Source organism: Doryrhamphus excisus, chromosome 13, assembly GCF_030265055.1.
Source record: "Doryrhamphus excisus isolate RoL2022-K1 chromosome 13, RoL_Dexc_1.0, whole genome shotgun sequence".
Taxonomy (NCBI): Eukaryota; Metazoa; Chordata; class Actinopteri; order Syngnathiformes; family Syngnathidae; genus Doryrhamphus; species Doryrhamphus excisus.
Window position 1 is genome coordinate 13744468 of NC_080478.1, and position 23194 is coordinate 13767661.

Consider the following 23194-nt stretch of genomic DNA (forward strand, 5'->3'; position numbering starts at 1 on the left):
CATTTTGAGTTCCTTGACCTTTTGGTTTTACAGTACATCTGAATTTGTACAATCAGTGGTTAAAACTGTCAAGTAAAACAATTGTATTTGCTTTCTACATATTTATTTGCCAACCAAAAAAAATTACTTCATGTTGTGACCTTTTTTTAAACCATTGCTGAATAATACACTGTGACTTTATGAATACAAAGTTTGTTTTAATTATTACAATGTTTTGTTACTCTTCCTCACGGGATATTACAAAATATTTCATTGGAAGCGACCTCTTTGTACGATGTGCTGGAAGAAACATAAAAATATATATATATATATACACAACTTAATATAGCAATAGAAACCTCATGAAGTTAAACTTTCTGGACATGGTCAAACAAATTGAGCATTCAGCATAAAATACAAATCTAAGATATGTTAAAAAAAATTCACGATTTGATCTAAAATGTAGTTTACAACAAGAACAGATATACATAAGCAAATAAAATTAATATGAATTAATTTCATACATGAAACAAAGTGTAAAAACACGGGGATGTTTTAAAATATCCTAAAGTCAATGCAGCACTTTATCCAAACAGTGGTTACCCTTTGGATGTTGTATTTTAATGAAGTGGCTTTGACTTTTATTTTGTTGTTGTTTTTGCACAAATGTCTTTGTGGTACACTTTATTTATAGACTTAACTTTGAAATTAAGTCACTAAATGCACCATATTTTTATAATGCAGAAAAGGTTAATCCACTGTAGATTAATGAAGACACATGTCTTACACAAATAATTACTTTGACATTTAATTCCCTTAGACAACACTGTATGTGCTTTTAAACATGGATACATGCACAGTGCAAAAATAGATTTTGCATTTGGGACCAAAAAAAAAAAAAGGATTGTCTTGTCTTTCAAGCACACACACTTTGACCTACACATACACACTTTTCCTTAAAGCTTGTATTGCCCTATGACAGGCAGGAGGAGCCTTGGGGCACAAAGGTAACTAGTTTTGCCCAATACAGGTGAGTTTTGGTGCTTTGGTGATATTCACCAGTGAAATCAATCTGTCTCCATCTCCAATCAGACTAAACATCTCCATCCTTAATAATGACAGCACCCTTGTTGATCATGACCTTTTGTGGTAAAAGTTATAGTTGCCATGCCATAAGTTCTATCAAATACACATATTCCATTCCAACATGGTGTAAAACAATGAAACGTAACAAGCACAACACATGCAGTGACTGGCTAAGGAGGTGCTGAGAGACCAAAACCAATATACTGACTGTAACAAACAAATGGTGACTTGGTGCATGATCTTGTACAGATAAAGTGGTAAAGTGGTTTATATTGCTTTGGCTTGTTGAGTGCGAAGCCTGCTCATGTCAACCTTCTCTGGTTGTGTAGATGCAGAAGCACCTGAGAAACGCCAGTCTGAGCCAATCAGAAGACGTCACCGATCTTCAGGGTACGGGCGGAGAACCTGCCGGCATTCCTTGTTATTTTTCCCCCTTGGCGGTCGGCTATCTGAGGGGAGGCCTTTATTTAGAACCCCAGAGAGTCTTTTTGTGCTGGAAAGTCTGTGTCCTCTTGGTCCCATTTGCCTGGGGACAGGCACTCGTCAGTGGTAAAATCCTGAGGGTTTACCCCAATGTCCAGGACCTGGGGGTTAGTGCGAGACTCAGCGAGTCTGTAGGGACACAACACGGAGAGACAAGATGAGACTGGGACATGATAATGCACATTTATGAACACATATTGATAAAAGATGAATTATAAACTCAATGACTCCTTAAAAATCTAGATGAGAAACCACACATGATGATGGGTCAATTTCAAATGAAACCTTTCCCTTCTACATCTCGACCTCCATCTAATGGTTTTTGTTTTGTCCTTGAAGGAAAACGTATAGTAATGGATGTGGTCACATGACTATCCAGACAGATGAAGGAGGACAATGAGGTGATTGCCACTACATTCAGTGAATGACATTGTTACCTGAGCAGGATTCAAAGCTATCCAGACTGCGGCTGGGGAAGTGGTCAAACATAGCAAGTCAGGTGACAGTTTAAATCTTTTCTAAATACACGCATGTGCAGTAACCCACTTTAAAAGCCACTGTGTGAGGCATAATAACTGATTGTTATTGAAAACATTTCCACAGACAAATGGACATGGTCAAGTTCACAACAGGGAAAATATGCCATTTTATACGGGAGTCATGAAAATGGTCTCAACAATTGTGACCTTCGCTCCTTCGCACTCTCCTGTAAGACCAAGCTCTGAACCTGGGGAGACAGAGCTTTCTCCATTGCTGCCCCCACCCTCTGGAACTCTTTGCCCCATTCACTCTGTGCTTGCCCCGACCTTCTCACCTTCAAAAAAACAACTCAAAACCCACCTATTTAAATCCGTTTAAATGTCTTAACTTTTTATACCTGACTGCTTACCGCCCCGCTTTTAGCCTTGTTTTTAGCTCTGAATGAATGTATGGATATTGTATTTTAATGCATCTTTTACTGAATTTTTACTCAACTCTATTTTTATTTCTTTTTCTCTACTGTAAAGCGTCTTTGAGTACTCTGAAAAGCGCTATACAAATAAAATGTATTATTATTCATTCATTCATTCATTTTCTACTGCTTTTCCTCACGAGGGTCGCGGGGGTGTTGGAGCCTATCCCAGGTGTCTTTGGGCGAGAGGCGGGGTACACCCTGGACTGGTCGCCCAGTCAATCACAGGGCACATATAGACAAACAACCATTCACACTCACATTCATACCTATGGACAATTTGGAGTCGCCAATTAACCTAGCATGTTTTTGGAATGTGGGAAGAAACCGGAGTACCCGGAGAAAACCCACGCATGCACGGGGACAACATGCAAACTCCACACAGAGATGGCCGAGGATGGAATTGAACCCTGGTCTCCTAACTGTGAGGTCTGCGCGCTAACCACTCGATTATTATTATTATTATTATTATTATTATTATTATTATTATTATTATTATTATCATTATTATCATCATTAAGGATAAAGATTAGGAGTGTCCCAATCTTGTTGCCCATTGGATATCGAGTCGATATCAGTAAAAAAAAAAAAAAAAACAAGTATGGGATTATATTGGCCTGCATCTAAAATCTCTCATGTTGGCTCAGATAGTAGTAGTCGACTACAGACTCCGCCCCAGCATGTCTATCAAGCAGGACAGACATGCCGGGGCGGATAGCCGGATAGAGCCGATGTAATAGCATGTGCTCCAGCATACCCATGACCCTAGTGAGGATAAGGGGTATAGAAAATGAATGGATGGATGGACACTATCTGGGCAGTAGAGGGCAGTGCAGTCCCCTTTATAAGGAAGGCATAATAAATTCCATGGTCATATAAAACCACAAGACAATAGAAAGACAATACAGTTGTGTATACAAAAGGGTATAGTTAATACATTTGAGTGTGATGAAGCCATGACATATACACTATGATGCTTAGGATAATGTATCATGAAGCAATATATGTTTGTAGCACAGGTTGTCCAACATGTCGATTGTATGAGGAAACCACCGCCCACATCCCTCACTTTGGGGGGAGGGCATAATCTCTGCTGCCACTTCAACCACCTTATGCTGATGGACAAAACCACCAACCTGGCTCTAAAGCAACCTTCAATTTGAGAATAGATCCAAGTGTGCTGATACCAGGAGCATCCTCATTAAATGCAGTGTAGGAGATGTACAATGTTGCAGTGTAATTACAGTGTGTGGAGACAATCACATCATAACAAAGCAACAAAAAAAATATGCCTCTAAATGTGTCATTGCGCAAAATGTGGAGCCTCTCCCCCTTCACCAAATGAAAGCAAACACTCTGGGGAAATTCATGCACTAATGAGGCCTCAATGAGTCTTCATGGTGGTTAAGAATAAACAGCTATTAACAAATGAACCATGCAAGAGCAGCTGATCACACCGACACATGTGATAGCTCTTATGATACATACTAAATTGGTCAGTTGTACTGAGACACGATGCATGGTGAATGCAAGCTTGAGAAATGCTAATCAACCTAATACACATCAAAAAATGATATTGTATCCGAATTCATCTCTTCAACACAATGCACTTAAAACAACAACCACTAGATGGCAGAAGAACTTCAAACATCAACTGTAAGGCACAAGATCTTCCATTCATCCATCTATCCGTTTTCTATACCGCTTATCTTCACTAGGATCGTGGGGGTATGCTGGAGCCTATCCCAGCTGTCTTTGGGCGAGAGGTGGGGTACACCCTGGACTGGTCGCTAGCCAATCACAGGGCACATATAGACAAACAACCATTCATTCACACTCACATTCATACCTATGAACAATTTGGAGTTGCCAATTAACCTAACATGCATGTTTTGGAATGTGGGAAGAAATAGGAGTACATGGAGAAAGTGCACGGGAAGAACATGCAAACTCCACACAGAGATGCCCAAGTGAAGATTCGAACACAGGTCCTCCCGATCTCCCGACTGTGTGGCCACTCAAAGCACAAGACGCACAATTACAATGTTTGACTGACACCACAATTCATAATTATGGTTGATTCAACACTGCACTGCATCACATAGTAAACTAATTTAAAAGAACAAATAGCTGCCTCAGTAAATACATGTGCCAATCTTAGAGTCCGAGTACGTCTAATATGTCTTATTTTCTGTTACTATGTCTACTATATTGAGTAATATGAGTGTAAGGGTAGCTGTAGGGGTGTTATTTCATGTCTAGAGGGCTTTAATTATGTCAGCCGTATTAAGAATGTTGGAAACAGGTTTTCTATACTCCAACTACAAAAATCTTCTATTTGTAAATAAGGCTACTTCATGGAAATTCACTTTTCATGGTGTGGTCTGGAACCAATTAATTGCAATAAACAAAATAAAGAGAAATAGACTACTGTATACATACAACACATATAGATTAACACTACTACTGTGTATTTTTTACGTTACTTTCCGGTGAGTTTGTGCTATACATCCTTTAGCATACAAAAGCAGCATGATTTAGGGAAGGTGTCAAGTGTGTCGGGGGGGCCTACATGCCGTGCCTGTTGGTGGGAGTCAGATAGGCAACATCTATGCAACCGCTAACAATAACATATCTGCTTACCTTGAGAAAGCCTCATCCAGACCGTCCTCGAGTTCCTGTAGGATACAAAAATGGTTCATTTCTAAGCCACAGTAACAATGTCTACTTACACCTACTGTATTATCTTACCACTTAGTCCACTGACACAAAGTAGGCATGAGTTGTGGTTAACAGTTCAGCTACTCCCTGGCATGCACTAACTTTCCATTTCTGTCTATTCTCAACTGAAAAGTAATTGAAGAGCCATAAGTGAGTGACATCTATTCTCTCCCTCTGAAACTGTATATTAACAATTAACAAGGTTCTACTAACAAGGAATTGTTGGCCCCGTACAGGTGCACAGTTGCATAATCAATCATCCAAACATGCGATTCCTGTTTTTTCATCTAATCAAGCCTTTGCAGCTGAAACTTACTGACCAGCCCACTCTTTTCTTACCCAAACGGTATTGTTGTTCTCAGTTGCACGATTATGCACCATGAAGGGATTTGATTCATTTTCTATTGTTCCTGAGTGGACCAAAGCTACGTCAGCCCCTTCTGCCAAATCCAGGAGTTTTGTTGTAGCTACATCTAAAAAACAAACACAAAAAAATAATAATTGTACACATTTACCAGGTATTTGTACATAACAGTAGCATCTATATAACTCAGTGATGCCACATGTTAAATTTCACTTCTCCTTATTAAGCACCTAAATGCATCTCATTGAGGCTGCCATCTGGGCATTATGTGACGTTGTAATAACCTCACTACACCAAGTTGACACCATGACCTGTAACGAGCTATGCGGATAATGGCTTTCCCTGGTGATTAATGTGTCTCAACCCTAATTTCAGACTGCTCTTTCAGTTAATGATGTCCATCGAGAACACTAAAAACTCCACGCTGTCTCTAATGCTAACATTGTGGACTACTGCGAAGCTAAACTCCCAACGTCAAAACTCAATATCCTTAACTGACCTTCTCCTGACCTAGCCATTTAATAAAAAGAGAATTGCATTGCCTGGCAATGCAATTCACATCAAACTGTCTCCTTTGTCAGCACAGACTTTCAAGTAGTCACATAAATGACACTTTGGATGATGATGGATCTTATATTTGTTATAGTAGAAGTGGGTTGCAGATAAAAAACACTCAGCAACTGTTAAGGTGCTGGGAGAGAGTACAGTGTCACGTCTCCTGGATAAAGCTGACTCACCACTAACAGCGTCACTAATCCCGAGTCTCCCTGACTCAGTGGCATGTCGTAGGATCTGGCCAAGTAAAGGGTGCATAAATATAACCTTGTGATGGCTCCAATGTGTCTCTGCCATTTAAGGCGCACAAAGGCTTACACCATGCAATTATGTCAATTGTATTTACAGTACAAGAATATTTTCCACTGGTAGCCCAATGGCACATAGTCTGCTCAGAGCCATAAAGTAGAATCCAAATGCCCCTTTTACCCCAAAATTCCTCTAGGCTTTCTTCATTTTGACACCTTCAGTGGCACAGCCCAAGAATAGCATCAGGATGGATTTTTTTTTTCTATTTCATTGTAGCTGTGGGCCATGCTGCTGGAGGGAGAGTTACAAAGATAATGCTTTCACATATCTCCACGCCCTCCATCATTAAATGAATAAGGAAAAATGTGAGCATTTGATGTGGAGAGTGTGACAGCAAAAGGGCATGCACAAACACACTCAGCGGAATGGCTGTGCGGCCATTGTGCCACTGGCAGCCGGATGCGCCTCATCTCAGCCTCGACAATACCCACAGCTAATGATGCCTTCAAGGATGTCTAGCTCAATGAGATGTCAACAACTTCCTGTTTAGAAGGCACAGATAGTGGAATCATTGCGGGGTGGTTTGAGGGATCAGTTTGAACAATGTGACACAAAGAGCATAAGCTACTTCTGCGATTTATAAACAAGTGTATGCTGTCATATTGTATTTTTCCTCATGAATGAATCATAACAGCGTTTTATTATAAAGCACATTTAAATCGGTTGTGATTTTCAGCACATTACAATGAAGCTGAGGAGAAAGAAGACGCAGGCTGTCAGCTGACCTCCAGCCTCAGTGTAAGCCAACCGTTGACAAGCGGCTGAATACTCATTTTTGAAAGGCAGCATGATGTTAGGTGACAGGACTGACCTCCTCCCTTCAGGCTGCCAAGGCTTGCTGAGCTGTCTGAATGGGAGCTGTTGGCTCCTTCACCATCTGAACCAGATTTCACTCGCTTCTCCTTCTCTGTGTGGGTGGAAACACAAGTGTCCAAAGGGTGAGGACAAAGACATGCAGGAGAGCTGTAACAATAGAGTGATTACCCTTGTGACTCAATTCAGCCAGCCGCTGACAAATAAATGCGCCAAATATTCATATAAAACAGTTATAGAGATAAACAAATCAGTAGGAATAATCGGGAGATAAGGTTTGCATAATTATTGAGCTGAAATTAAATTGGCAATCACCCCCATTGTCAGCGCTTTTTCCTATTTTTCTAATCTGCTATGTGCATCACAGCAACAGATTCACTGGAATAGTATTTTTGGATCCCAGAAAGTAGTCTCTTTACAACTGTGCCCATCCTCACAAAATATACCACAAGCATACACCAATCTCTGGACTTACGCAGCCTGACAGGTTAAAGCAATCGTGCTAGCGATATCACCATGCTTAGTCAGACTTCTAAGATGCTAAAATGCTTAAATAGAGTAACAATAGTAGTAGTGTTTTCTCAGCTAGTACAATAAAATACCACATGGCTGCATTCTACTCCTTGTTCCATGAGACTAAGCAGCCTGACCGATCTGTCCTCCGAGGTCCTGGTTGTGATTTGATTGCAACAAACAGAACTCCATCTGAAGATTATGCCTGTTAAGAGTCAGTACACGTCATTTTCTTCAATATTCTATAAATGCACATATGTTTTGAAGAAGACTGGAGCTGTAATATGCAGAGGAATGTGGGTCAGGAGAATGTGGTCGACTCCGCAGAACCACTGTGGGTGGTGGAAGTCTTTGCCTGCCTACTGTTTCTTCTACAGAAAGCCTTATCCTGTTCAAAGCCTCAGCTGCCTTGAAACTTCAATGAAATTGATTCAAGTGGAACACACTAAATATATTATTTTTAAAAACATATATTCTCCCTTCCACACCCAACTACCAGTAAGCATCAATTCCTCTTTAATATTTGCTAAGAGTGGGTATGCTTAGGAAAAGGCTTACAAAAAAGGTGAGACACTTGCACTCTTTCCATCTTGAGAAAATGACAGCAATCTCCAAAATGGTGATGTATCCACATGACACAGACTTCTAGTCCGCAAAGTAGAGGACGGCAGCAGGGTTGAAAAGTGGTCTCCTAAAGGGCTGAATAAATAAGATTGCCTTCCAATGAGGGCCACACGGTGGCCACAGTCATGAAATCAGGAATATCTGTGGTTGAATTGCCTTTGGGTATCTCCGGGTGGAGGTTGCATGTCCTGCTCATGCGTGTGTTGGTTTTCTCTGTGTATTCCAGTTTCCTGCCACATTCCAAAAACCTGCATGTTTCCTCCATTAACTAGAGACTAAATTGCCCAAAGGTGAACGTATGTATGTGCATTAGCTAGGATAGGCTCCAGCACAGCCCAAGCGGCATTGGAAAAGAATGAATGGGCCTTCAAATGAGACAAGTTAGTATAAGTAGCATATTTCCTTTCAGATTCACTATACCAACACACCCACCCTTCTCCTCTCTCCCTCCATCTATCTCCTCTTCATGAAAATAACTCACTTAATTCACAAGGTACCCTTGGAAGCAACACACACAAAAGACTAACATGGCAAGAAGCAGTGATACAAATATGATACCTTCCTTGCCACCAATCATCTAAAATGAAGTCACATATGCAGTAAATTACATGAATGTTCTGCTGAGCTGTGTGAAAAGAACAAGCGGTGTGTGTGTGTGTGTGTGTGTGAGAGAGACCCTCCTTACACAGCAATTTGATTGTCTGCTGTGTCCACAGCGGTGCCTGCACACACGCCTGTGCTCTTGATGTGGTCTGAAAAGGTTGGATGATTTGGCCAACAAAAACAAAAAACTATAAATAAACAATGACGACAAATCATCAGCTGATTTGTATTCTCAGCGGAAAGGCAGCACGGCAGATTTACAATAGTCTAACCACCTCTACGCCTGAGGCTATAACCTTAGCTCTTTCCTACCATTCCCCCCCGTTGATACTCTGAATAGACTTTAAACAACATAATTTGAACATAAAGAGGAACTGCTTTGTGTTTGTGGATTATGATTAGTTCCCTCGTAGAATATCAAATTGCTGGATCAGTAAACATTGAGTGTTATGTTTGTTTTGCCACAATGCAAATGATTGATAATGTCAAAGAGGTACCCATAACAATATGTGTATGTGGTTGTAGTTTGTATTGTTTTTGAACAAGAGCTGTTCTAATATTTTGTGCCTCTGAAATGTTCTATACGCCCATAGACTGTGATTGATTTTGATTGAGTGTAGGTGCTCCACATTGCCAGTATGAAACCTGGTAGTATGAGCATACAATCGGAGAAAAAAAAGAAAGGTTAAGGAAAAGTATAACAAAAGTAGGGGGAGGAATGGATATGAGGGGCGTGTCCACTCATGCATCACACTCCTCTTGTGGTCGGGGGCAACCATGCGTACCTTCCTTGGCAGCCTGCCAGAATTCAAACGCAACTCTGAAAGCCTGGGCCACTGTTAGGGTTACTGCCTGCGCCTGTTGGGAGGAAGCACAGACAGAGAGGGAAATGATTAAAGGAAGACAAATGATAACTACTGTACAATAACTCCTAACTCTCTGGCCAGGGGTCAGGAACCATTTTGGCTAAGAGGACCATGAACGCTACATATTTTAAAATTATATTTCCATTAGGGCTAGATGATATTTTAAATATTAACATTGAATAATTTTAAAAGTGTGCATTATTAAGCAAGACCAACAATTTTAGAATATAATAAGTCTCTGAATTAATTCTCTATTCTTAATTCTAATAATGTTCTTTAATAATAATAATTTATATTAAATAAAATACCTCTTACCAATAATACAACTTCTGTCTGGTGCTGCATGGTTTTGCACCATACTCCGTATCTTCCTTTCTTTTTACCATCTTTGTTGTCATATAGGGTTGGCTCTGCAGATTTAGCGAGCTGACTATTTGATTAAAAAAAGGGGCGTCTACTTCTTGACCCATCAATGACCTGAGTAGGTTACTGCTTTATCCTGTAATAATCGAGTTTTGGTGACAGGTGAACTTGGCTCTGGCCACCCACAATGCAGTAGAAAATGGATGGATGCATAAGAAAGTTTTATATATTGAACATTTAACACTGTGTTTTCTATAATGTTTTACTTGAAAATGTCAAATTCAAATCCTGTTAAAACATGTCTGGAGCCGGATGCAGTCATCAAAAGAGCCATGGGTTTCCTACCCCTGCCCTAGGCTCTTACGTACGTCGTATGGAAAGAATATTTAGGTAGAGAGCTATGGATTGAGTAAAAGAGGAAGTGACGGCTAAAAGAAAAATACAAACTTCCTTTCAAGAAGGAAAACGAGTCACCAAGACCTGTTGTTTATATAGATGGAACGCTACGTGGCATTTCGGCAAGAGCTAATTTAGTGAGGGGAAGGAAGAGGAGGGTGTGGCTCACTTGCTAGGGAAACCTCAAGGGAAGGAGGAAATGATGACAACCTATCTTCCCTACATGTTCTCCCTCCTCATCTTTCTCCTGACTTAATGCCTAAAGCGTTTCAAAAAGAGTGTGGTTCTTGTGAAGAATCTGAACAACAATATGCATGTTGGGTTTTTTTTAACAAAAAGGAGCCTCCACAAAAGCAATGGATGTGATTGCCTTCCATAAAAGGAATAAACAATGTCTGAATCGCTTACCACTTTTCTCTTTGTGCAGAGGAAGGCATGACACTCAAGAGTCTCGTTATGCTGGCTCTGGACGATGTAGGCAAATACTTTATCGTGCATTTTGTCTGCTGTGCAATAAGAAATTCTGAAAAACAAAACATGTACATTATAGAAAGCCATGATGCACTGACAAAAACCTAAAGTAACTTCATCCAAATTTTCATCTAACGTTACTAAACAAAAACTCCCAAAAACCTCCTTCGACCTGTGTTGTAAATCTTGATGAGGAGACTTAAAACAATAAAAGGAAATAGTATAATGAATGTGTCCTTTGTCTGTGCTGTGAACGTCAATGTACATTGATGACAAACATACTTATCTTATAATGGTACAGACATAGTAAATCATTAAGACCAAAGGAGAAAAGGTTTGGAGCAGTTTAATGATTGCAGAAGCCTAATACTTTCAACAGAGATATTTAGCAAATGTTTGTAATGGAGGGCATTTGAAAATGTGGTGTCTAGTCAAATCCATTTCCTTGACTGATCATCCATCTTCTTAGGCTATATCAAGGGAGGAGAATGGAGATGGCAAGGGAGATAGAAGCTCCTTTATGTTTTCACAGTGTTGAGGACATGGCAGAAAACATGAAAAAGCCACCTAAGGTGACTTCCACTTCCGCTACAAAAAAACAGAAAGACTTGGAAAATGAAGATAATATTTAACAAGCAATAAAAAAAAATGGCAGGTTGATGAGCATAACTGTTGTCAAGGCTGCCTGAAATGATGTTTTACCATTCTGTCTCGGTCCTCCTTTCAGAGTGAAATGTTACTTGGATAAATCCCAACACTGCAGAGAGCAGATTTAATATAGATAAATGGTGTAAAGCTGAGGCATTAACACCATCATGAATTGAGCTACAATTACTCTGAGACATAATAGATCAGATGGGAAAGCTTTCTTGCAATTACACCCAAAGTGACATACAACATTAAGTATACCTGAACAAGCTAATGAAATGCAATACAAGTATTCTGTAAATAAACAACCTTGACACGACACTACTACTACTATGTTAAAATTTTACTAGCCAGAGAGTTATTAGTTTAACGATAAGTTAATATGGTGGTTGAAGTTTGCAGTGGTAATGACTGCACAACTGTGTTTGGCCCAGCCATGTAGCGAAACAGTAACCGTACAACCATGCTGAAACTATGCATACAATTTTGGTTATGGTTTAATTCGTTTTGGACATAATACAGTTGAAACCTAATCCCCGGATTCCATATCTTTGATATGAATGGATCCATAAAGATCCATAAGATGTACGTACTCACCCATGCAATTCCAAATGCATATGTAGATGTTTTTATGACACTCTTGTTTAAACATTTAGACAGCAAACGGTGCTTTTATTTTGAACGCGGGTAGTGTGTCCCCTGGAAGACTCTATACCGGTATATACATTAACTCATCACACAGCAACTTAACACTCAAGGTAGCTAGGAAATATACAATAGAAGCACCAATAAGAGTTTAAAAAAAAAAACTCTTCCCCGTAATGCATTGCATCCACGCAAAGCATTCATTCATTGGTGCCTGCCAGTGCGCTGCAATGATGTCAACCTCCCTCTGGTGGACAGAGCCTTCTTTGTAAGGTGACACCGAGTCATACTGCTATATTGAGTAATGACAACATGCGATTTTAAATGAGTTGACAAGCTTGTAATGATTTGTTTTTTCATAGCTATACTAGTATGTTCAAATCTGTTTTTCTCTGTAAATTTAGTGGGTCCAATCTTGTATAGACGGAATTGTCTAATTGTTGTTGTAATGCTTGATGCTCCTTAATGTGATCATGGAAACTGTAGTTATTTTTGCCATAAATTAGCCACATCGTTAAGCTGCAGGGTTCAAAATGTGTGAAAAAAAGTAGCATCTCATGGTGCAGAATTTAGAGTAACTTGTTAATTATGTCCAAAACAAATAACCCATACAACATCATAATGTTGTACATGTGGAGAAAATTCACCTTAAGGCCAACATAGGCCATGCAGGCTGAGGCAGGCAAGAGTTTTCTGTGAGAAGTGTAGGAATGTTTAACTTATGTGTCACCTGGGTGTGAGAGGATGTGAGCTTGTCAATCAGTCATACCTGCTCTAAAGCTCAGTCATACAGCTGTTGTGCGGCTCCCAAGACACAGACATACGGCTAACAGATCCACATAAATGCACTGAGAGCCACACCTATTGATCGTTCAAAATGATCCAGTGACGCATGGGTATAGGCATGTGATTTAAAAAATTCTTTTAGTCTGAGAAATAAAATTGAGACTGACAGTGTTTAATAACCAGGACCGCCCAGCTGAATTATGAATTCAAAACATGTCAAGAAGTGACTGACCTGTAAATGGAAATGTTTTCTATCAGCTGGTTGGAGGCACTGTCGTAAAGGATGATTCCACGAGGGGATACTGTTAGCGAGACTTTCTGGAGTTTTTTTCCACTGGCTTTGGCCTGGATGAAGGACAAACGGGTATAAGCAATATGTAATTTATAGCGAGACAGTCAGATAAAATTAGACTTCCACAATTTAAGAAGATGTAACATGAGAGATACATTTAAAAGGAAACATGCATGCATTGGTATAAAAACGCTTTGATTCACACTGTGGTATTTATTAGGGGTGCAGGCCGACATGAGGAATTATGACGGCATATCGAAAAAAATAGATAAACAATTAAAAAAAACAGCTCCAATGAGGCAATATTGTACTGCAGATGGGTTTGTAACATGCTGTAAATGGCTGGTCATAACTTCCCCTGAGCTCACTTATAAATTCCAGTGAATTTATTATTGCTCTTTAACCAAGCAAATTTTTTTCTGATTACTCAAAAAAAATTCAGTACAATAGTCGATTACTAAAATAATCAATACCTGGTATTTGGTAAGGACAAATCCACAAGTACAGTTTGTCAGATCAAACTTCATTTGAGTTGTTCTTACCTCCAGGTGTACACAAACTACAGTTAAATCTAAATGTATAGCTGTAAAAAGTTATCAGTTATTGGTATTGTTCACAGCGCAGGAAGTTATCAGTATACATGTCTGGGAGGGGCACAATATTAGGATTATTCTATTGGTATTTTATGGTTTGATTCACTAAAAACAAATTATCCCATTTAGTAGACCTGCATTGGGGTGCATTCACTGTGGGGGGTGAGAAGATTAAAAGCCTCCTCTTCCTTCCTCTCGCCATAAATCTCAAAGTCCTAAGTTCTACCATTGTTTCAGCGCTAACTAAATTATCCCCCCGAGCTGCCAGATCCAATAACAGTAAGCCTTTTCTAGCATGATAAAGCTGTCTGAGCCATATACTGAACAAATGTCCAAACTAATTGCATTCTCATTTAAATGTCAGCCTGAACCTCGGGGGGGTGTCGAGGGGGGGTCAAGAGCAAGCAAGTCGGGAGCAGGAGAAAAACATCCATCCCTCCATATATTTTCTATGCCGCTTATCCTCACTCGGGTTGCGGGTATGCCGGAGCCTATCCCAGGGTGTACCCCTATCCCAAGTACAACCTGGATTACATGCATGTTTTGGGAATGTGGGAGAAAAACCACACAAGCAAGAGGAGAACATTCAACATTGTCCCACGATTTTGAATGCTATTCAATCATGTTCTTATGCTTACTCTATATATTTTGGAATGATAGATATATATTTGTGTGTGTGTGGTATCTCACTGTGGCCACTATTCTCTTGACAGCAGCAGCAGACAGCTCTTCTCCTTTGGGTTGCTCAACCATTGTGACCCCCAGGTACTTGAGCTGGAACACCATGCCCTCCAGAAGGGTTTCCCTCGTGTCTGTCCAATTTTCAGGAAGCTCTGCAAATAAGAGATGTTGATGAGATACACGCTCAGTGACACATTCCACACTGTGTACTCCAAGTCAGCCTGGGGGAGTGCCCTGTTTTAGAGTCACAACACTTGACTGTGCAGTGCACAGACTTCTCTCAATCAACTGATGGCTGACTCAACACAAGAACATTTGGGAGGACTGTCAATGTCATCATGTGTGTTTGTTATGGTCTATTTGAACTGAAACTTTCAGGCAAAGTGAAGGTTCGCAAAATAAAATCAGTCACCAATTTCTGCCCTACCATGCATCCAACATTCAGTGACTTTGGAACCATACTGCTTAACCAACCCCAACGCTGCAAAGAAATGTCAGGGGAACCATAATTATGTTCTGTATTTTACTTCCACATAACCATGCCGACTTCTCTTTTATGCGACACAAAGTGGACACAAAGTCAGTGGATTAACCATCATGTGTGATGTGCTTAAAAAAAAAAGTATTGTATTTTTATGACAAAACCTCCTGTTAGCATCCTTAGCTCACTAACAAAATGGTAACCGGGACTGGAAGTCAGCTGTGTCACCCGTACGTGATATCATCAGCAGTTGATTCTCAAAAATGTTAACAACAAACACATTTTGATGCATAAAATAATTTAAAACTCATATACGGTTGTTCCTCGTTGATCATGGTGAATTGGTTCCAGACCTGACCGCAATACGTGAATTTCAGGAGCCATTCTCTTATTCAATGTCAGCACGGCTACATTCTTACTTTCCTGCAACCCAGACAAAGATAAATGTTATAATGAAGGTAACAGCGCATGAATGAATGAACAAAAGAAACGAGTCAAGTGCCAGGAGTTTCCACTGCTGTACACACACATGCTGCCAGGAGATTGCAAACAATTTAGTCCAAATTGAATAAAATGAAAATTACACACTGTACAGTACTTACATTACTTTGAAGTGTGATGGAAAATGTGCTATTTTTAGACTGGAGCATAAACCCAGCAAGCTCCTTTGTATGGAATGGTAATAATCTATGTTCGTATTGGTCACATTTGCATTTACACAACCAACCCCCCATCCAGGCCTTCCACTGCATCTCACTGCAGCACTGATGCTGATTAGTGCAAACTTCAAAGGCTTACTGGCTGTGCTGGAGCTGTGGCTGCTTGGCCAGTGAGCACGGCTCGCATGGGTGATGCCGCCTTGAATTTAAAAACAACTTGTAATGGGCAATGATATTTGCTCAATGGGTGTGGATTGCCTTTAGAGAGTAGGATGCCAGCTGCTTTCAATATCACGGTGTGCAATTTTCATTTAAGAATAATTTTGTCAAAATCGTTGGTTTGAGTGGTCTCGTATTGGCAACCAACTTTGCAGTCCTGGCAAAGCCTTGATCCTGCTTACAATTGCCCAGTTCACACCAACTCTGCACACAATTAAAAAGGCACCACATACACAACAAAGACTCACTTATGCATAACATTGTAATGAGGTGGTGAGAATGGAAAATATTTAACAGATCAAATCTTCATGGAACCAAATAAATTAATGTGTTACTTCCATTTGGGCTGCAACTAACAATTATTTTCTGGAGTTGATTAATTAGAAACATGTCGTTTTAATTAATCGGTTAGGCCGTGCACAGACCAAATCAATCTGAACCAAACACAATTAGTCGTATGGTCCACAAGATATGAGAAAAGAGACAAAAATGCTGATTACTGTTTTCCCAAGTGAAAATAGGTCTGCTTTCATGAATGAGTCAACTAAAGAATTTCTTTTAATTCACATTTGAGAGACTGAAATCAGATGTTTTCATTTTAAAATCATAAAATGATTAATATTATACCAAAAGAGTTGTCAATTACTTGCATAATGGATCATCAATTCATCGATTAATTGTTCCATCCATCCATTTTCTATAGCACTTACACAATAACAATACACGGTCCGTGCCTTGAGGTGGTTGTGTTTTTCCAGCACTAAAGCTTCCTTTTACTTTGTCAATGTTATTCAAGTACAACACACAGGAACCTCCTGTGAAAACAACCAAACTGACCATTGAGTAGGGATTATTTACAGTTATGTTGAAATGTAACCAATCATATCTGCAGCAACGGCTGTTAGTTGAATACGGTGGACTTTGGACTTGAAAACCCTAATTCCTAATCCCACAAACTATGGATCAGAAATGTTCTGGAGATGCTAAGTACACTGCGCATTTTGTGTAAATAACCCATAGTAATGTGGTAACAAATGCTGCAGAACATTGGCATGAAATACTTTGTTATGCCTCATTCTAATGATGGATATAAGTCATAAAACATGAAGAACAAGCAACTGGGGACAGACAAGGTGAGGGGAATTACAAAATCCCAACTAAACTAAATTAGGCCAACAGTAATCTAACTGCAGCCTTCCAAAAATGGAATTGACGGGACAGTTGAATTCCACTAGAGTTAAATAGCAGATAAACAGATTACGCATTGTAACTAATACAGTTATTACTATGGGATGTCCAGCAGTAAGGCAAAAGTCATGTTCAGAATGTGCCAAATCCTCCAGCAACATCAATCAAAATATGCTCAAGCTCTTATTGACAAATGATACACAATCAAGTCACCAGAGCTGAGAGCACATTAGTAAGCAACTAAAAAACAGCATGTAAATAAATCCTATCCTATCCTTTATGGCAAAAGCTCCAGCAGTCTCCAGAAGCTACACCTGTAATAGTGACAGATTGCCTTGTTAAGATTTGAACGGTGCTTCTGAGTGCTTAGTGCATGTAGTGTCGTACTGGCACTCGTCAACGAGAATCACAGCACATTGGACCTCATCTTTTTCAATCTAATATCATTGTTTATTAGATTTGATTTGGTTTGGTTTGATGCCCATGGCTCCCTCTGTGATGATTAAAAATCACAACAAAAAGAACCTATGAATTCTTGTTTTAGGTTAGATCCAGTACTTGGTTAGTTAGAGTAGTTTCTTCATGTTATTTCGGGATCAGCAACCAGCTTCAACTGTGAAATGGCATTATTAGATCCCAATTGGGACAGCAGGTTAATTTAGAAACTGCCGACTCAGACAAAGAAAGATACCTGGAGGCGCAAACAGACATAGCATAAAATTATTTTAGAGACTGTGGAAAAATTATTTCATTATGCAACATCTTCGACTTCCCTTGCAGCCTAATCTGTGGCTCTAACCAACTCATTGTATGTATTGTATCATAATGTGCTAATTCCAGTGCATATCGCAAATGACAAGCATTATTTGTTGAGGATATTAGTCAAAGAGAGAAGTGTGTTCCGATCCAATATTTATATCAGATATTAGGCAATAAAATGAGTATCAGATTATGCCAGCCTGCATCTAAAATCTCAAATATTGGCACTACGACACAAGTAGTTGATTCCAGACATGTCTATCCAACAGCGGCTAGATATGATCGTAAAAACGTGTGCCAATGTAGGAGTGACGCGGAGGAGGATAGCAGTGATTTTTTGTTATGTCCTAAAAAAAAGGTATAGCAGCAGAGTGCAAAGCTTGTCATGCACAAGTTTTGCTGTGGTGGAACATAACCGAGGAAGTTTAATATGACCAAACTCATTGCGTTTTCGAATCAGTGTTACATGGGAAACTCCAAGGGTACAACAAGAAGTCATTAGCTAAAAAGTAAATGGATCTGGTTTCCCTCATACCTCCTGTTGCTGATTATTGTTCTCCGAGTAGTATCACTTAATCAAGCTTTTTCTAACATTCCACACTACAAAATAAGTAGTTTAAGTATGGCTGATTTGTGCCAATATCCGTATTGTTCACTATTCACAACTGCAAAAGCATTATCGGATTGAAAGGAAGTTAACACGTGGGGCACCTGTCACTGGACTTGGCTTGTACAACGGATGACCCAATACTATTGTTCATTGATAGTTGCTACGGAACGGATACAGGAAATGTTTTACAAACTATTTAAAGCTTGGGTGTGTGGCTTTCTGTGAGAAAAACAGAACATTACTACAGAAGATTACAGGCAGACTAGCTGACAGAACAATCAATACAAAGTAAGTAAGACACACAGCCAGTGGAGACCAGTTATGGCTAACAGCCTGTATCCTCTTTACTATATCCTTAGGCACCCAAATGCTCCTCTAGTTTCATCCATTATCGCAGCAGGATTGGTATGTCCTGACATGTTCAAGTGGAGAAATGTCCCAAAATAAAAAGGAAAATCTTCAATGGCTATGGCTAGGTTGCCTCCTAAACGATTTCAGATTAGTAAAAAAAGGATTTACAGAGGAAGAAAGTCTTACAGGCAAAGTCTATGTCAAAACACGGCGACACATGTTTCTCAGAGTGTTAAACCCTCTCCAAAACGGCAAAGTGGAGAGGGAGCCAAGTAGAATGAGTGGTCCTGCCAGTCAAGGATTATAGCTGATGACCATCTGAGGCCAGAATGTACTCAACAAGAATCATGGTTATGAAACCAGAACAGAAACAGAAACCTGGGGTCACCACACAAGCAAATTAATCCCCACTCAGCAAATACAGAATCCAAGTGCTTCAAAACAAATACTATTATTATTATTATTTATGTTGTGCCCTGAAGTCACTTGTTTGAATTTATTTGCATTTTAAGTAAATATTTATGGTGTTGTGACTTGAGTTGCAGTATTAGCCAGAGTAGACAATATTAAAAGCTGTATTTATTATTCAGTTAGAAATAATTCTGTTACTTTGTATATTTATTTTAAATACATATGTTCCACTTCAATCACATTCTAAGATATTGTTGAAAAATCTATTATTTTCGATAATTTCAAAGGGTGTAATTATGATACCATGACATTTTTGCCCAAAGTTATCACATACCTCGTAGCGACGTGACGTCGTGACAGTGCAAGATGGCGGCACATGTATCTGTATTCTGACTGTGTCTTATACACTCAACTTTCTTACAATCCAGCCTCAAAATGTGCAGTGAGGTGAACACTAGTTAATATATGACAACAGGCAAGCAACGTGGATTATGTAGACATATTTTAGAGAAATGCCCTCTCCAACAGCTAGCTGGGACATCCGAGGAGCCCGCACTGCAGTGGGGCCAAGTAGCACTGCTAACCGCTTTACAGAGAGATGGAGGCAACATATTCAAGAGTCAAACTGCATGTTGAGTACTATAGAGGTGTAAATGTTGGTAGGTCTGTACTGAAATGAAAGCTTAATGCACGCTTTCGGAAAATCCTATGAACTTCATTTCACTTCTCATCTATCACTGTGTTCGTCTGCTATATCAAATATTTAACTGAAATGGCTGACCCCAACAACCAGAGTATTTCATCTTATTTTACACGAATACAGTGCAACTGAATGTAGGACGACACTCTAGAGTGCAAACCAAACAAAGCACGGTGTGCAGCTTAATAGTCTTTTGTGTTCATTGGGCAATATTTTCAGAGGACCTGTTAAGATGACCAGGAGATTGCTTCATCAACTTAATCAGAATCTCAGATCAATCCGCCAGACACCCCCACCTCCTCAAGTACCACGAGCTTGACTAACAGGTTTGACAAAAGGCACTGAGGGACAAGTGGTGAACCCACATACCGTATCTTCATATAATAAATACTTCAACATAACACAAACAAAGTTGGGCCAGGAATTCCGCGATGACAAAAGCACACCAAAGCTGCTGACGATACAACGGGGATATGGCAAGCATCTGGTGGTCGGGCCTGCACCCATGGAACCCGGCTGGGCACATCCCAAAAAGGCAACATGTGTCCCCCCTCCAACCACTCATGGATGGGGCCAACACTGAAGTCACTTACACAAGTGAAACAAATCTTAGGGTGTAAAGTGTGCCCACGCACACCAACTCAACACATTTGTTATTGCATCTACCACACTTATTTCAAAGACTGCCTGTGCAGTTATGAAGTTGTATGAGTTTCAGGTTCTCTCACTCTTAAAAAGCTATATAATCAGTCAAAAGTAAGTCATTTGCCACGCCAAACAGTATTAATTCCTAGTGTCGTCAAAGTATCAACACCATCACACGTCTTCAGCACGTGTTAAACGTGATGCTGTTGAAATGGGTTCCGCTCACACTCCCGCCTCGTCACCCATCTGCTGGAGTCTGTGGAGCAAATATCCTGATTTCAATATTGACAAACCAGCTTCATCCTTGACCAAGGTAACACGCTTGCTTTGCCGTCTCCCACTCATTTCAGTACAGCACAATATGCAGCGTCTAAAAAGATCCTCCTGACCATTAGTAAAAAAAAATGGTAGCAATAAGTGCAGAGCAGGGAAGGACAAAAATGTAAACTCAGCAGAATGCCAAAACCCAAATGAACGGTTTGAAAAAAAGACAGGAAATGACATACTGCAGTTGTCGCATTCTTTCCCACAAAGCGACACAAGACTGACATGGGAATAGTCATGTACAAGAAATAGACAGTTTGATTAAAACAAAAGTGGAAGCTGCTAAAATCCCACTCTTACAGTGGAAAACAAAGAATGCAACTCTACACACCTCCTGCACACCAGCAAAGGGATTTTTCTCCTTTGGCAAGGCCAGCCAGGGCCACACATGGGGGAGAGCAATAATACTCCTAAGTTCAAGACTTTGCTTCAAATAACAGATGATGCAAGAAGAAAGCTGTATGTATATATTAATACATCACGTAGTTCTAAATATAAGATTCCAAGTTTAAATTATTTTTGGTCCCAAAATCAAGTCCTCACCCACATACAAAATTTCACAAATATTTGTTGTATTTCAAATTAATATCATGAAAGCTTTGGAAGTTTATGCAACAGCATAAATTGTAGCCGAAATCGATATTTTAGTACTGTTTTAGCCTGAAGGCCAGTTGAGTCACAGTTCTTGTGGTGCCGCTAAAGCATTGCAGTTTCAGTCATTTGTTGGTCCCCAAGCTCTCTGACCGCTGCCCGGTTAGATGTGGACGATCCCCACTGAAGCATGCATCATTCCCCCCCAGGGAGGAGTACTGTGCAGTAGTCAATAGGGGCAAACACGCAGCATCATCATCCAAACGCTTCAAACACAGAAATGATCCAAAACCAAAAACATGCTCTCCTGGTAACCTGGTCAACTTCTATTATGTTGCATCAACTTTCAGAATTTCTCTCACGTTTGTTTTTGCTTTTTTTGCCATTAATTTGATTGCAACATTTTTAATATTCAGAATTTTACAATTGCATTTCTTTTATGGTGTTTGGATCGTTTCTGAAGCGTGTGACCACTGTAGAGGATTCCACACACAAAAGCATTGATTACACTGTCTGACATCTTGCTGCCAAGTGCACCATTGTGTGTGTGTGTGTGTGTGTGTGTGTGTGTGTGTAGGGTAGAGGTCAGGCATGGGACACCCCCCCCTTTGTGTGAGCAAATACTGTATAAAAAGGATGCATGGAGTCATAACCGTCTACAGGTGAAGTAGCTTTTGCGATAATGAAAACTCAAAGTTCTAAAAAAGATCCTTTGTTGAAAGATCATTCATTTGACTCATTTTTGTTTTACATGGTGAAATCGCCTAGCAACAGTGGGTTGCTAGGATTGTACGGCCATGCCAGAAATACGGCCACTCATTTCCCAGCCGGTACCTCTGTTGTAAAGCTCAGACGTGACGTGGCAGGCAAATACCGGGTTTTTAGCTCCAAGAGATTTGTTCCACGCAACCCTGTGGACAAACAGTAAAGCATACTCGACCACCCGTGAGACAATAATAGGAAGGGCACGGCTAGTGTCAACTTGCTTTCCCCACTCAACGGATGTCCATTATCGAACTACGAGGTGCTGTCAAGTTCAAAAGCATAAGACTTTAATTGCCCACTCAAGTCCACGCCTGTTTGTTGCAGTTAGCTGCTCTGTCAAACACCAACCAGGTTGACTTTTAACTTGTGCCAACAAGTGCAGCTGGCGATTTTAAGATACGCGCCGGTTGTCCCTGTGCTGCTAGCTCGGCGAAGCCATGTTAGCACATGCTAGCGGCTTCTGTTAATGAACAGACGCCTAGTAGACATTACATGTACTTACTTTTATGTCTACCGCCTCCCCACGACTGTTTGGCGATGCTGGGGCTTCGTATTATGGCTCTTCCAGCGGATTTCAAAGCGTCCATGTCGCGGTGTCAAGTGGGGCAAAACCCCTGTCAAGCCTCACACAGTGTGTCGAAACGGCGCTCCTCCTCTTTAACTTTTGTCATCTGTTTTTGTACCTTCCTTCCGAGCCGTTGTTGGACAGATGGCAGATCAACATGCTCTGCCCCCTGGGCGGTGTTAC

At 40.2% G+C, this 23194-nt stretch overlaps 1 protein-coding gene across 2 annotated transcripts; it reads right to left on the reverse strand.

Annotated features, from left to right (window-relative positions):
* Window positions 1-122: 122 nt before the first annotated feature.
* Window positions 123-23194, reverse strand: ldlrap1b (low density lipoprotein receptor adaptor protein 1b). 2 transcript variants are annotated; one of them, XM_058090539.1, is made up of 10 exons: window positions 22949-23194; window positions 14753-14895; window positions 13410-13522; window positions 11036-11150; window positions 9788-9860; window positions 7261-7356; window positions 5561-5694; window positions 5144-5178; window positions 1986-2017; window positions 123-1677 (listed from the first exon to the last, which is right to left on the reverse strand). In XM_058090539.1, the coding sequence occupies exons 1-10, from the start codon at window positions 23031-23033 to the stop codon at window positions 1631-1633; spliced, it is 873 nt and encodes a 290-aa protein (XP_057946522.1). In that variant the 5' UTR covers window positions 23034-23194; the 3' UTR covers window positions 123-1630. The 2 variants fall into 2 exon arrangements, with proteins under 2 accessions (XP_057946522.1, XP_057946521.1); XM_058090538.1 differs by lacking the exon at window positions 1986-2017 and having other exon boundaries at window positions 125-1677; window positions 22949-23190.